The sequence below is a fragment of the Anas acuta genome, chromosome 10 (assembly GCF_963932015.1).
Source record: "Anas acuta chromosome 10, bAnaAcu1.1, whole genome shotgun sequence".
In the NCBI taxonomy this organism is placed as follows: Eukaryota; Metazoa; Chordata; class Aves; order Anseriformes; family Anatidae; genus Anas; species Anas acuta.
In genome coordinates, this window is record NC_088988.1 from 12,265,788 (window position 1) to 12,281,413 (window position 15,626).

Genomic DNA, 15,626 nt, shown 5'->3' on the forward strand with positions numbered 1-15,626 from the left:
GATGGAGACGGTCGTGGCAAAGCTCTGCTCGGCCCTACGTGCCCTGTTCCCCAGCTGGAGCCGCAGCGAGGAGCAGGAGGCAGGGCAGAGGGGAGGCAAGGAGGGCCTGGCAGCAGCCCCAGCACAGGACAAAGAAGCAGGCAGCAGGAAGAGGAGCCGGGGATCACTCACAGCCCTGCTCCGGGGACCCACCTACCTCCTCTAGGGCGAGCAGCCGCTGCAGCATGGGCGAGGAGCCTGCCAGGAGGCAAACAAGGAGCTCCTCGGCCCTTTCTGGGTGCACTCATCTAAATTTCTGCCTGCCTCCGTGGGCAGGCAGCGAGTTACACAGCTGCTCGGATCATTGGGAAGCCTTGCCATGCTGCATTTCCTTCTGACTCAAGTTACTCCTCTTTGGGACCTGCCGCTCAGCGGTTACGGCTGGATGCTGGAGACCCCCCTGCAGGTTTGGAGAAGGAGGCAGCCTGCCCGGAGAGCGGAGAGAAAATCCCCGAGGCTACACCCCAGGCACATGCCTGGGACCTCAGCCCAGCGCGGGGAAGGGCTGCAGCACTCCCTGCGATGCACTCGACCACCGAGGCTGGAAGGAAGCATCACGCTCAAGCACAGCTGTCTGCAAAACGCCGAGTCTTGGTCAAGGACAACAGGAAGAAGAGGCACAAATCTTCCTCGCTGACAGCCCAGATGCTGTCTGAAGGCTCCGAAAAGCTAGCAGCAGGGTGAGGCCACGCTGCTTGCCGAGCCCAAGGCTTCGGGCAGGCGACGCTCCCTTCTAGCAGGCAGGACCAGCCCATGCAATGTGCTGAGGGCTCACCTCACAGCAGGAATTTAGCCCAAGGACACGCAGCTCTGCCCTGAGAAACACCTCCTAACGCCCCACCCGGAATTAAACATCCCACCGTGCCGTGGATAAACCCAGCAGTGCCTGGCCTGGCAGGGCTAGGAGCAACCTGGGGAGGAAAACCCCACAGCTCCTGCAAAGGTGCAGGGAGGAGATGTCCAAACCCTCCCAGACTCCAGAACTGGAAAGGAGAAGTGACAGAGAAAAGTGGGAAGAGGCACAGCTCCGAGTGCTCGCAGGGCAGTGCCTGCCCGTGGCCCCCAGCCAGTTTTTTGGGGACTGGGGGAAAGGAGCACGGGGCAGGCGCTGAGCCCGTCCCGCCGCCAGCACGGGGCTGCCGTGCTGCGCTGCTTGGCTGGGGCTGCTCGGCTCTCAGCTGACGTGAGAAACCTCATTTCCAGTAAAAACAGACCTCTGGGCTTTCCGTGAACCCTTTCCACTTTCCGACACCGAGCCTGAAGCTAGGCTGCTTTTCCTTTGAAAAGAAAAAAGGAAAAAAAAAAAAAGGAGAGAGAGAAAGAGAGACGTTTCTCTGATCAGAAAGGTCCCTGGCTAAAAGCTAGGGCTTGTTTTTCTGACAAAATTTGAGATTTCCCACTCTGTTCCTGCAGGGAGGAGAACCCTCCCATCCCCGTTTCCTGAGCCGCTCTAATCGCGGCGGCAATGAGTTCAAGAGAGAAAAATCTTCCCAGAACAAGTGCCAGCTCCCCCCTCGGCCGCTCGCTGCGAGGCTCGGGGAGGGGGAAGGCTGGGAGGAGGGCGCCTGGCCCCGGCACCCCGCCTGCCTCGGGACATTTTGGCTAAAATAACACACAATTCAGTCAACCCTGCGGCTCCAGAGGTGGGCACGCACACCGCCTTCCTGCGAGATAACCACGGGCGGCTCTACCTGCTCTTTGGGCTATTTTTTTAGGTTTTTTTTTTCGGGGAGAAAAAGCGCAGCACCCGGGAGGAACGCTTGTGGCCTCACCCAGGCCGGCCTCGCTCGCACGCTGTGCCTCCAGCAGCCCCGGCAGCCTCGCAGGGAGTGGTGCGAGGAATCGTTTCCAGATGCCTCCCCCCCGTTCCCCGGCCCTTCTCGCGGCAGCCAAAGCAGCTCCTACTGGGCAGCGCGCGGGATTATCATTCCAGGCGCTGCAGGAAAACAAGCGCTTGGAAGCGATTAACTCATGATCTCTCGTTTAATTAAACAAAAGGGGAAAAATGATGTATTTGCTTTTCAGCTCCGAGGCCCTGCTTCTGCGCATGCTGGAGGTCTGGGCGTGCTCAGCGCGTGAAAAGGCAGGGCCAGAGCCGGGCCAAAGCTCTCCAAGCCCAGGGCTGGTTGGTTTGCACCCAGGGGGACATCCCAGGTTGCTGTGAAAGCACAGCACGACCTCCTGCAAGCCTCAGGCTTTGGATGTGACTCGTGTCCCCAAGGGGACTCGGACCCACGGAGACCCTTGCTGGCACGGCGAGGTTTCTGCTCTCCCAGCCATCTCCAGCCCTGCTCCCCGAAACAAAGAGCATCGCACGTGGTCAGGCAGCACCCGGCACCTCTTCCACCAGGGCTCTGCGCTCACGTTCCTCCTCTCTACCCTTCCTTTCAGCTCTTTTAGGTTCTCTGGAGCAGGGCCTGCGGCTTTCTCGTCTGTCCTCGCAACACCCAACATGTCAGGAGAGCTGCTGACAACTGCTGAACAGATTAGGGAGGCCAAAGCGGGGATGAAAGGCAGACCCACAACCCGAGAAAGTCCTCTTAAAAGCGGGGAGGAGCAGCACCGGGAAACGGAGATCAGCCTTTCCTTGCAGGGATGTTTCGCACCCTGAACTGAAGCTCGCAGCGAACGGAGCAACAGGCAGGTCTTATCCAGAGCCCCTGCTCCCAAAGGCCTGCTGCTTTCCATTAGCCATGGATCAGAGTGATACAGATGCTTGAAGGGCATCTGAAAAACCAGACCGAAGGCCTGTCCTCACACAGACGTGCTCCAGCTGAAGGAAGAGCCCACAAGTGGGTGAGAAGGGCTGCGCAGACACCAGCATCCTACAGCTGGGAACCAGCTTATTTTGGTTTAGTTTAATCAAGAGATTAAATCCTTAATCTGAAATAACTGTCTAAGCACAGATTTATTTTTTTTCTAATATCATTGGCATAGCTAACCATGCAATTAATTACCAAAGCTGTAATCAGCACAATACGAAGCCTTGGGCGCTCCCCAAACACCCTTCCCAGCAGCAGACTCACGCTGGAAGAGCGCAAGGGCTTGGTGGCCGTGGCCGTGTTTGTCCTCGAGGTCCCCAGGACAACGCTGGCTCCCCCAGCTCACGCAGTGAGCAGCACCACGCGCCTCGCTCCCCACTCCTACCACGGACTCGGACACCAGGGCAGGATAAGGCTTGCTAAATCCTGTCGGATATCGCAGACCGAGCCAAGAATTTCCACTTCTCCATAAGGACAAAGGCGCATTACGACAGACTTACAACAGGCTCCCTTTTCTTGCTGGGCTCTTCATGCAAACGCTCTAAAAATCGTTCTCTGCGCCACCCGACAGAAGAAATTGCTTCAGCTCGTTCATCTGATCTTATTTGCTCTGCTCTCAGCTTCAGGGGTTGGCAAAACAACCAGAGCAGCAGTGTCCTTACCGTGTCCGACTCCTACCCGATATCTGTGTAGGCAGAAGGCAAGATTTGGTTATCCAGCCACAAAGTCCACCAAGCAAGCTCTCGGCCAAGCAGGTCAGCTCGCTTCGACGCCTTTCAGGCAGGGGCACGAGACCAGAACCAACACCTCGCGTTCAGCCGCCCACCTGGGAGCATCTCACGACAGATGGGCAGCCTCCTGCGCTCCGAGAGAAAACCATAATCCTTCAGCAGGACAGCTGACGAGTGCCAGAAACGCTCTATACAGGGTCTCCATTTGGGTTATTGCTTCTCTGCCAGCCTTGCAAATGCTCTGAGCTCTGGCCACAGCCAAATCCCATCATCCAGATCCCATCCCTCCCCTGCAAGGTGCACGAGCTCCCGGGACAGGCTCCCGAGGGCAGATTTTGCACCTCTTGCAACCTCGGTAAATGAGGGTGGATGCCCCCAAGAAAAGAACACGTTGTACTTAAAAGCTCCCAGACCCAACGTGGGAGCTAGGTAACGCTCTATGGCCCCAGCATCCCCTAACAGATGAGCCACAGACCCTTCTGGCTTTAAGCAGCCTGCCTGGCCATGTGCACATGAAATGTGAGTCCTGCTGCACCGAGGGGGAAAGGAAAGCGCTCCAAAGTGCCGGAGCAGCGATTCCAGGAGGGGCTGGCTCTTTGTAGGAGAAAACAGTAAGCGTGCGAGGGCTTCTCCTTGGAGGAGTGAATCCCTGCACGTCCCCGACGTGGGGAGGCAGCTGGCAGACCAGACACCAGCTCAGGTGCCCTCGGCTTTGAGGAAGGAGCAGCCAGAAGGACAGGAGGGCAGCGCAGGTGGCTGTGGCCGTGCCAGCTCTGCCCTGGGCACCGCAAGGAGCAGCGGTCCATGCCCTGCGTGGATAAAATTCCTCTGAGACTCTCAGAGCTGGCTGGGGAAAGGACACAGGCACTCGGTCGTGTGCTGAAGCCCTGCCTCCGAGCAGCCAAGCCCGGGTGAAAACATTTCCCCTATACTCAGCTAAAGCCCTAAATGAGTGCCTCCCGGAGAGCTAAGTACATCAGTCATAAATTCAGCGCACTGCTTTTACTGAACTCCTGAGTTAGAAAGGAGTAAACACAGGCCTTTTAAGCTACTCCCTTTATAGCTCCTTTTCTTTTTTTTTTTTTTCCAAATAGAAAACAGTCTCACGTGTCCCATTATTTCCATACATATCAAAGGAGGGTGGAGATTTAACTAGAGATTTCTAAAAGACATCTTTGTGCACAGAAGGGATGTATGCCAAAACGTGGGTGGTTATAAGCCCAAACACAAAGGAGAATACATCCACAGGCATTTTTCCCCTTGATCCATTAACGGGTCTGCATACCAGCCTCCTGAGCGTATGAGAGGGACCTTGTTCAAAAGGTAAATGTATTCAGAAAGATGACAACAGACAGCAAATAATCCACATCCTTTAACCGCGTCTGAGGCTCGGGTTTTGTTGGGAGGTTCGACAGGCGGCCCCCGGGGAAGGAAGGGATCCTCCTGGAGGAGCCTGCGAAGGAAACCTTCAAACTCAAGCTCCTGCAAGTGCTGCCACACCTCGCACGGGCTGCGAAGCTCAAGGTGGACACCTAGCTCAGAGCTCCAGAACTCCGTCGGCTTTTCCTCCCCGCGCCTTCAAGCCGCCCGCAGCACCTCGCCCCGCTGGGGCTGACCACAAGGTCCCACGGAGGTTTTCTCTGCCACACGTCCAGGAGGAGCACGTGCAGCAGTCCTCGGCTGCTCCCCGTTTCTCCTCGAGCCATTTGATTCCATCATGTCAGTGGCTGGCTGCCCCAGCAGCATCCTGGGCATCCCAACCCACGGTAAATTTGAGCAGGGGGAAGATTTTCAGATTCACCTTGGGATGCTTTGATCTCAAGGTTTCAGCTTGGTGTCCAGTAATGAAAAAAAAAAATAATCAAGTGGGATATGCACGAAAGCTGCCAGGAGCACTCACCACAAGAACAGCCCAATGTTTTGTTCTTTTCTTAAGTGAAACACGAAACTAGCCACCAGGGACGGGGCACTGCACGTGGCAGAGAGACCTGGGCAGGGCCGAACCTTCAGAGCCAAAATCCATTCACTCCCCTGAGCTGCAAGCCAGGTATCACACGTGGTGTGCAAGCACAACCCACAGCATCCCACCAGCACAAGCGGGGAGCTCACCCTCGCAGGCTGTCCTTGATTTTTGTTGCTTTTATCACTTCAATCAGCCACACATCCCATCCTGGGCCTGCTTTTCCAAACTTGTCTCCATGGAGCTCTGTGCTCTAGTGTCTAGGGGCTGGCATCCCGTTTCACACGCTGGTGGCACCTCAAGGACTTCTTCCTCTTCAGCACCCTCTCTGTTGCTGAAGCAGCCACTGTTCCGTTGCCATTTCTCTTCAATCCCATTTCCAGCAATGCTCTTTTCTTTATACAATCACAGAGAAGATTTGCAGAGCAAGGTAGTGGCGACAAAGGCAGCGCTATCCACACGCACGTGGCTCCTGAGCGCGCATCTCCCACGGGGCTGTTGGAAAGCCAGCACCTCCAGCACGCACAGCCTGCGGCTACCAAGCACTCCTGCCCTCGTGGCATCCTACAGACCACAAAGGACAGCTTGGGCAGAAGCCCAGAGTGCTTCCCCACTGTGCTGCCCCACCATGAGCCAGATAAACCTCCAGACTGCTCCTGCATCGAACGTGGCCATGGCCAGAGGCAGGTTGTTGCAGGCTGCTGATTTCCAGGAATTGCTGATACTCGGTGCACGTTCCTCCCTGGAAACCCGCAGCATCTCACCATAAATGCTTGCTGGCCAGGGGCTTTGGAAAGAAGGTGGGCATCAGGCACAAGCTGTCACCCCAGAGAAGGTGCTTTCAAACCACTTCCATGTGCTCAGGATTACATCTCCAGGCTCTGTGCTCCAAAATCTTGCTCATTGCTTTGGCATAGAAATAAAGAAAGAAGATCCCCAACGCTTAAAGTTCTTTGTGATTCCCAACCTCATTTCCTTCCCACCCCAGGAAAAGACTTCACTGGATGATAAAAGAAAGGCTCTCTTCTGCTGAAACCCACCAGAAAAGTTCACGGGGCACAGCTGTGGGAGCCTCCCTGAACTCACGTGCCGGGCCCACAGTGCCCCCACTGCCATCGAAGGGCAGCAGCAATCGTCCTGTGAGGGGTGGAAGAGCAGTTTCCAGGGAGGAAGCCGTCCCTCAGCCTGGGGACGTCACCGTGGTGCAGCCCCACGTACCACGCACACAGAGCAGAACATCCCCGGTGTTGAAGCATGAGAGCGAGGAATCACCTGCCCCAGAGAGCTGGGCAGCCTGCAGCTGCACCACGCCGAGCCCCACGGCCACGGGGAAACCTCACGCAGGCCACCAGACCCAGCCACGTTCGCTCCGATCCAAATCTTTTGCCTGCAGGGTATGTTGATTCACCAGGAAAGGCGAGCTGAACTGCACAGCTCGGAGCTGCAGCCGCATCTCAGCCGCCCACAGACATCACTTTTGGTCTGCTGGGGCCTCGAGAACAGCCACCCGCCAGGGACCTGGGGTCTGCGGCGAGGCCAGCACCCGCAGCCGGGTCTGTTCTCTCCCCACGGGCAGCTTGGCCTCTCAGCACTGCTCCCTGCAGCTTCCAGGCCTGAAGGCAGCACCTGAGGGGCACAGGGTCCCCTCAGAGCCCTCCCTGATCCCCTGCAGGCCCTCCTCAGCACCCGGCCCGGCCGTGGCACCGTTCCGCACAATGTGCCCTGCTTCGGGCAGCTTCTGCCTCACCATGGAACAAGAGGCAGCACCGGGGATGAAGATCTTGAGGATCAAAGGCACCTCTGCGGAAGCAGAGCTGCGAGGAAGAGCTCTCCTGGCTGGGGTGAGAAGTCGAAGCGAGATGCCTGCAGCAGGACAGGAGAGGACAGGAGGCACAGCTCCGACACAGGCACACGAGGGTGCAGAGGAGATGCAGGGTGACAACGGGAAGGGACAGAGCCACGAGCCGAGCACCTCATCTCAGAGAAAGCCGAGCTTCTCCGAGCCCAGAAGCCGGGCATTTGAGAGAGAGGAAATCCAACCAGGAGCCAGCCTGGCCCGTAGCAGGACCTCACCCAGACACCTCTGTGCATGGCACAGCCAGGCTCAGGACTGCCCTGCAGCTCCCCCTGGGGAGATGGGGTGCTCTGCTGCCCAGCCAGGCTCTCAGGGCTTTCTCCAACCCCCCAGCACCAACCCTGGGTGGAAGAAAAGCAGCTCTGCCCTTCCCCAGGCCCTGCGTGGAGGCAGTGTCCATGCAGGACACCCATTTCCAGCCCCCAGGCAGGGCTGGCAGGGGCTGGGGCAGGAGGAGAGCCCAGCACCCAGCCTGTGCCTCCTGCTCTGTGACATCCCAGCAGGGCTGCAGCCCCAAGAAGCACCCAACAGGAGCCCCGTGGCCCTGCAGCCACCCTTAGGAGCCGGCACCCAAGGGTGCTCCGTGCCATCCGAGTAACGGGAAGCGCTCGAGCAGCTGCTTCCCATAGCGCCGGCTGCCCCGTCCAGCTCCATCCCACACCGCCCCGCTCGGGAGCCCTCCGCGGCGGTTTCCTTACCATCTTCCGGGCCTCCTTTATCCCCCCCTCACTTCCAAAAGCGGCGTTTCTTCTCGTTTTCCTCCATGTGTGCCGCGACGGGGCGTCTCCTCTCCCCTCCGACGTGAACTACCGAAGCACTTGGAGTCCCGGACTGTAATCCAAGCCCTCGCCGCCCCCAGCGCGGCTCCAACTAATCTAACTCATGACACTACCGAGCAGGGGACCTCCAAGGTTTCTCTGACAGCCAACCCCAGGGCTCGGCGCTGGAGGGACATCACGCAGGGTGCCGAGCTCCCCAGCCCCTCGGGGACCTCAGGGACATGGGTAGAGCCAGCGGACACTCGCGGGCTGCTCCTTACGGCATCACCGCGTCCTTCGCCGCGCCCGGTGCCCGCTCAGCGAGGATGCTCCGTGGCAGGGAGATGCTTTCGCAGGTCTGAGAAGCTGCTGGAGGAGAACGAGCCCACCGCAGACATCCCAAGAAGGTCTCGAGCGTCATGGGGAGGTTTCTCCCAGCAAAATCGCCCCCCTCTCCTCTCCTCTCCGCTCCGCTCGGCTTTGCTTTTTCTCCAAGTTCAGGGAAGTTTCTCCGCTCTGCGAGATCTCAGGGAAGCGCTACGGGTTAGGCAAAAAAACGCTGAGGAATAGCAAAGAGCCCCGAGAAACGCTGTTTTTGTAACTTCTGGAAGGAAAACAAGAGAGGCAGTGACCGCTTCAGGCAGCGGCAACAAACTGCATTGGTATCAGGCGAGATGTGGAGACCTCGCCCCCTCCCAAAGGAGGAAGTAATTTAACATGGCAAGTTTCTCCACCCCTCCATTAATTGTTTAAGATGGCCAGGGGCCAGAAAACTGCCCGGGAGCGGGGAAGGTCACCGTGCAGGCAGGCAACAGCCTCCAGAAGTGACAACGGGAAAGGGCAGAACCACCGAGGCGGGGAAAGAGGGAGGGAGGGAGAGGCAGGTGCCGCCGGGCACCCCGGGGTCTGGTGGCATGCAGAGGGAGGTGACACCCAGGAGAAGCCCTGGGGATGAGGCCAGGGCCTGGCTGCAGGATTTGGGACTGTGTGGCCTCAGCAGGGACCAGCCTCCTGCTTGGAGGCCGCGGTGCCGGCACCATCCCGGTGCCGGTCACACAAAGCCCATGCCAAGAGGAAGGGTGGCTCAGGCAGGACGTGAGGACGCACGGCAGGAGGGAAGATGTCCCCTGTGGGATCTGGATGTCCTCCTGGATGGGATGCGACTCTGACAGCGGATCCGAGCACAGCAGCTGCATCACTGTTTGCACTTTGCAGAAGAACCTTTCTTTCCTTGTCAAATTCACAGCACAAGGGCGAGGAACCTGGCACGCTTCCTTAGCGGAGCCTCCGAGCACAGATTTGCCTGCACAAGGCTGTGTTTGCAAAGCAGCTTTGCCCTTCATTTAATCCCCAAAACGCATCTCACAGCCCAAAGATGTGGCTACACCTTTGCAACATCCTCCTGCAGGTGCTGGCAGCCTCCCCAGGGGCTGTCCCTGCTCTGAGAAGGGCAGCACGGAGAGCGATGTGCCCCCGGTGCGCTCGTGGCACGCAGCTGGCTGACAAACCTCCTGCCAGCAGAGGTGCTGAGCTGTCTCTGCGGGAGTCCCAGCCCCTGCCGCAAAGTCAGAGGAGGCAGAAGAGCTCCACCACACCTCTCAGTTTTATGGAGATGTCCTTGCTGGTCCTTCACCTACAGCATGATGGGCGGGATTCCCTTCAGGAGGCCAGGAGCGATCCAGGAGGCCAGAAAAAGGATGGTACCTTTGGGGGCTGGTGCAGGATTTTACAGCACCCCCATAAGCACAGACGAGGAGGGCACCGTGTAAGGGTATGCACACAGCCCCGGTATGGTTTCCATCACATTTTTCACCTGGTTTTTGAAGTGCAGCGGATGTCTCAGCCATGGATGTGACAACCAAAAGCTCTCCAAAAGCTCCCAAGCCAACACCGCACAGGGCACCACCAGAAATCCGCTGGCTGTAGGTGCTCCCATGCACAAACAGAGGGAAGGGGCTGTCTGATACGAGTCAATCTCAGCCCCAGCCTTGCTCCTCCTTCTCCTCCACCCTGCTCAGAGCTCAGGAGCATCTTCCCGAAGAGCTGAGCTCACCTCGCCCCGTCGCAGCCGGGGGCGGTGACGTGATTTCCTGTGCCATGGCACAGCGCTCCGGGGAACATCGCGGCGCTGTTTACTCATGGCTGGATCCTAATATAGATTTCATTTTTTATTTTTTTTTTTAACTGCAAAGTGGCCTTTCCCTCGTCTGCTGCATTGTAGATCTGTTTCCTACGCCAGCACATGGCAGACAGCTGCAGCCAGCACTCCAGTGGGTGTTGAACAGCCCCTCTCGGCTGCGGCTGACAACAATGCCGCGCTTGTTCCCGACACAGTCTCGCACTGTCTCCTCGCAGGAGCAGCTCCTCGCTCTTGCGCGAGCCCTGCGGTTTCCTCGGGTTGAGTTTTAATTGCTGAAGCCGGTGCAAAAGGCTGCTGTCAGCCGGGAAGGGGCAAGGAAGGGGCCACGGCAGATGAAAGCAGCCCACAAGGAGAGCTCCTGGCACTGGGGCGCGTGCCCAGAGCGTTGGGTTTGCTGGCCAAGCCGAGCCAGGTCCTTTGCATGGACCGACAGACAATTTTACCCCAGGGAGACCACTTTGGTAGCTCGCGTGGCAGCTGATTTCTGCTCCCCGCTTCCCCTTTGCTGGGCCTTGGACATGGAGCTGCAGAGCTCCTCAAGTGCCTGCTGAAGCAGCATCGTGGTCAAGAGCCCCGCGTGGGCTGGGAGAGCGCAGGCAGGGCCTCTGGCTTTGAGTCCCTGCTCGCAGAGCTCTGCTTCTTTTCGGTTGTGCAAGGCAGGGAAAGCTCAGTGCGTTTACCAAGAGGACTCAGCTGTGCTGGAAGAGACACAGGAGGGAGATGTTTTGGATGCCGGATAAGGCCATCTTCTGACCTAGGGAAGTTGTGCAATAGGCACTCCAGCTAGACGATTTCCCTACAGCAGCGCACAGCAAAACCCCACACACGCACCCCACGTTAGCTTAACCTGATCAGCAGCGTCCTCACACAGCACAGGGAACCTCCCGTGTCCATGGGGGCTTCCAGGGGCAGGGAGAGCCCTGGAGCAGGCGGTGGCAGCGCAGAACCCAGGGATGACTCCAAATCCACTTCCAGGCATCTGCTCGTCGCTGCACCGGGGCTCTCTCCCAGCCATGCAGATGTCCCACGGATTAAGGCTTGCCCTCAAAGTACAGCTTCATTACATTATGATCCCACCAAGCTACCCACTGTGAGCCCCATCAGCCTGGAGGGATGTGGAAACCACCAAGAAGCAGCATCAGGCCCCACCTGGCCTTAAAAGCAGCGATGGGTGCTTGTTTGACACAGGTTTAACCAAAGGAAAAAAAATGGGGCTGCCAGCAGCCCTCTGCACCACCACTTCAGGAGAGAGCGACTCCTGTCCCCACTAGGATGACAAGAGTGGGTGTTACGTGCTTTAGTAATACTTAAACCTTTATTTCAGTTCGCAAGCAAAGCAGGCCTTGGCTTCACAAAAGCACCTCTTGGTGTAACTAATTAATTTGATAATCCTCTATTTGCAATCCTCAAGAGACATTCAGCTTTGAAAGCAAGTAATTACCTCTAAGTGGCAACCTCTTTGTGAGGCCCAGCCTGATCAGGAATGAATAAATAAATAAATAAATGTCTTAAGCCAGAAATATAATCGTGGTGTGATTTCCCAGAAGTCTGGATGAGAGACTCCATAACAACAGCTGGTGACACTCACAATCTGAAGACGCAGGAGCCACTCAATTACCGGGTCTCCAGCTTACACTTCAAGATGTTGCTCTGTGCAAACCCGGCGTGCAGGCAACCACCGAGAAGCTTTACAGGAGAGGTTTTATAGGTACAGAAGTCAGGAAGGTCCCACTTAAGGTTCTCAGATAGCCACATGTGCCACAGGGGAGAAAATATATTTTTAAAAAGTCACATATCCAGCTTTCTGTAGCACACATGCAACCCCACAAGCACAACCGCAGCATGCAGTCCCACGGGGCAGTGACCTAAGCAGGGAATGGCAACCTCAAAGTCTCTCTGTAGGAGCACGAAGGCACACCTTGATGACACACAGCACCTTCCCCAGATGAGAAGAGATGTGGAGCTGATCTAATGCCTGCCCCAGGCATCCCCAAGTGCCCGGGGTCTGCACTCAGCAACAGCCCAATGCGAGCACCAGTCACTGCCAGAGCCCAGAGGGGGGAACAAGTCAGCTGGAAGGGACCTGCAAGTCGAGTCCAACATCCTGACTGCTTCAGGGCTCACCAAAGGGAAAGCATTACTGAGAGCATCATCCAAATGTCGCTCAAACACTGACAGGCACGGGGCAGCAATCACCTCAACATGAAGCCTGTGCCAGTGTTTGACCACCCTCATGGTAAGACCACCACCACCAAGTCCTCACCCAACACACTTATCATACGGCCAAGATGCTCGTTTCATGTTGAGGAGCTTTGGGCTTCTTTAACTTTCCTTTTAGGCTCTGCAAAAGAGCACCCAACTCCTGCTATGGACATACAGCTGGGCATGCCAGAGTCAGGAGCTGCTCCTGCTGCAGGATGCTCACGCAGGGCAGGATTGCTTCAGCCACAATTGGAGGTGTGAACCTTGCAAAGTGACCGTGCTGCGTGATGCTCTGGAATTAACACCTCTACAGCTCCAAGCCTGTCCCTGTGGCTCTGCACCTGAGACCCCAGCAAACCCTGCATCCAGCTACCTCCTAACCCAGCAGGTTTCTCCTCTTGCTGATTCTGCAGCCCAAGAGTATGACAAATCCCACTGGCTGGGGCAGGACACTGACCCTGGAGCCTGCTGGGTTCGGTGAGGATGAGGCATCCTCCAGAGACTTTTCCTAGTGTGAAAGTCATGAACACACCCAATGCAGGTAGGAGCAGGGCTTATGAGCAGCTGGCCTGAGAAGACCCCAGCCCCCTGGCAGCCTGGAACAGGACACAAAACCTCTGTGCACCCAGACCCAGCTAGCAGAGCTGAAATCCTGGAAGAACTGCTTGTTTGTCTCCATGGAGCTGGGGCACTGCCTCCCTTTCCTGAGGACAAAATGCTTAGAAGTCCAGCTGTGGCTTCTGGACGGCTGCTTCAAAACTCACCACCATCTCTGGTTAGATAAGGGCAGACTGGCTGTCTCTGAAGAGCAGCCTAAAACTGATCCATCTCTCTCCAGATGCCACGTATTTAATGGCATGAAACAGTCATCTGTTTACCTCCCCACGCTAACCAACCCTGCTGGCAGTGGTGCTGCATGCTGTTTAATCCCAACAGCACATGTTTACTGTACTCTGAGACAGCACAGCACGCTCACCTCCAAGCTAGACGTGCCCACGGGCACCTCCACCCTTCCTGCTCCAGCCCGGCCACCACCTCCAGTACCTGCCCCATAGACATGGGGCACGGGGTCTCACAGCTTCTTTAAACCCCATCACAGGTGCCAGGGCCTGCTCCTCTTTCCAGGTCTGCCTAACAGGGTGAGGGTTGGAAGGATGGACCCCCCAGCATGACTTCATGCCATCGACCAGCCAGCTCATGTGAGCACCCAGATACCACTTCTCTGCCAGGAGAAGCAGATACAGTCCCCACAGAGGCGCTGAGCAACAACAGAAACACAAGCAAACACAGGACATGTTTCTAGGCACGGCATCCGTCCTTTCTCACCCCCAAAGTGACCCAAATGCAATCATATTTAGCTAGGAGGGAGGGCTTCTAACACCAGGCTCCAGCAAGGAGGGACCCACCATCAAGTACTGCCCACCATAGCTTGGGCACTCGGTGGGTCCTACCCAGTACTCCAGTGGCACAGGACCACAGCACCTCCATCATCCTGCTCCAGGATCTCTGGCCCCAGGATTACCATCCCTATGGGGTGAACACCCTGTCCAGCCCCCCAGCCCCTCACAAACCCCACACTTACAGCCAGCGCTTGCAGAGCAGCCTGCGCCCAGCAGATCCCAGCAGATCCTGCAAACCATTCTCCCATGGCAGATCCTCTCTGGAGAGAAGGAAAGCTCTCACCTGCCCACAGTCTGCTCCGCCAGAGCAGGCAGGCAGAGAAGCAGCTGGGTTAGATCTGTGCTCACCTGGGGCAGAGCAACAGCCCCAAGGTGCAGCTCCAGCTGTGGGCATGTAATCAGTGCTTTACGGAGCCTTTATGGGCGTTCCCTGGGACCAGCTCTTATTTTGCTTGCATGCAGCTGGTCCAAGTGCTGCCCACTAAACTTGGGTGAGTCCCATTCGTGGTCCTCCAGGTGCTTCCCAAGTGCTTTGAATCCTGGTGGTATTTCTAGCGGGAGAATGGCAGCCTGATGAGAGATGGCCTTCCTCCAGCCTTGTCAGCTGGTAGTGAAGAATCCAGTTCCTCTATTTCAACTGAGCAGCTCCACGAGGCTTCAGACTAAATTTGAAGCCACTTAGCAGCAGGCAAACATCAGTTTGGGGTCAGGGTCTTCTCCCCAGGGGAATTGGGAGCCACCACTGCTGGTTGAAGCTCCAGGGCCCAGAAGGTGATGGGGAGCACCTTGTGCTCCATGGGCACCACCTGCTTGGCAGGGATAGGGCTGGCTTGGGATGCATGTAGAGGAGCAAAGCTTGGGGAATGCCAGCAAAGGGAAAAAATGCAACAAGGCAGGGACCCAGAGGAGGTGGGATGTGGGGCATGGGGGGTTCCTGGAGGGTATCGTGTGGTGGGTCCTACACCAAAGACCCTACATTCCCCATGTGTGTCTGAGGGAGAGGACCCTGCACTGGGAATGAGCAGGCACCAGTAGAGAACACTACTGAATTAGTAAATAAACCTAGAGAGCGCTACTAAATTAGTAAAGAAGCCTTGAGTCAGGTGAAGGGAGAGGACTTGTACTACGTCTCCCTCCCCTCCTTGCCATCGGTCTCTCCCACTTTCCTCTCATTCACCCTTCTTCCATCAGAGCTGCCATTCCCCTCCTCAAGAACTCTGCTCCCACACCGAGGCAGCAACAGAGCAGACATGGAGGGGACCGGGAGGCACCAGCACTGAAGCACCTCAGAGAGCAGCCATCCCACACACCCTCCACAACCCTGTAAAAGGGAGCCTGCAAAGCCCCAGGAGTCTGGACCAGCACGGCCCAATCCTCCCCTCACACCCCACACGGGATTGTGTACAGAATACACATTTATCCCCCCAAAACACTGCTCTCTCTGCAGAGGCGCGCCCCGCTCAGGGGGAGCTGAAGCAGCGGGGCCGCCATCTTATCCCCGGCTGCCCCCGGGCTCTTGGGGCGGGCGGTGGCCGGGGCCGGGCCGCGGTGCGGGGCGACATCTGCCGGCCACAGAGGCACCGGGACTGGGACCGGGACCCGGCCCCGTTCCCTTCAGCCCTCGGCCTGGAGCAACCCCGGGGAGCCCCGGCCCTTCTCCTGCCTCCCCCCCATGCTGCACCATGGCTGCATGGAGGCTGCCCACGCCTCCCTGCTGGCGCGCTGCAGCTGCGGCTCGCCCCCAGAGGCAGGCTGATGAGGCTGGGGGGTGTTAATTGT

At 57.3% G+C, this 15,626-nt stretch overlaps 1 protein-coding gene across 8 annotated transcripts in view; it reads right to left on the minus strand.

Moving 5' to 3' along the window:
* The window catches only part of PLEKHG4 (pleckstrin homology and RhoGEF domain containing G4), an 82,954-nt gene extending 68,739 nt beyond the window's left edge, over positions 1-14,215 (minus strand). For 3 of the 8 annotated variants that reach the window (XM_068693699.1, XM_068693703.1, XM_068693702.1), the window contains exon 1: positions 14,030-14,213. In XM_068693699.1, the coding sequence (XP_068549800.1) occupies positions 14,030-14,095 (66 nt within the window). In that variant the 5' untranslated portion in view covers positions 14,096-14,213. Of the gene's footprint in view, positions 1-8,045; positions 11,063-14,029 lie in introns of those variants that run through there. The other 5 variants (XR_011100034.1, XM_068693697.1, XM_068693700.1 and 2 more) reach the window with 4 other exon arrangements.
* Positions 14,216-15,626: the final 1,411 nt, after the last annotated feature.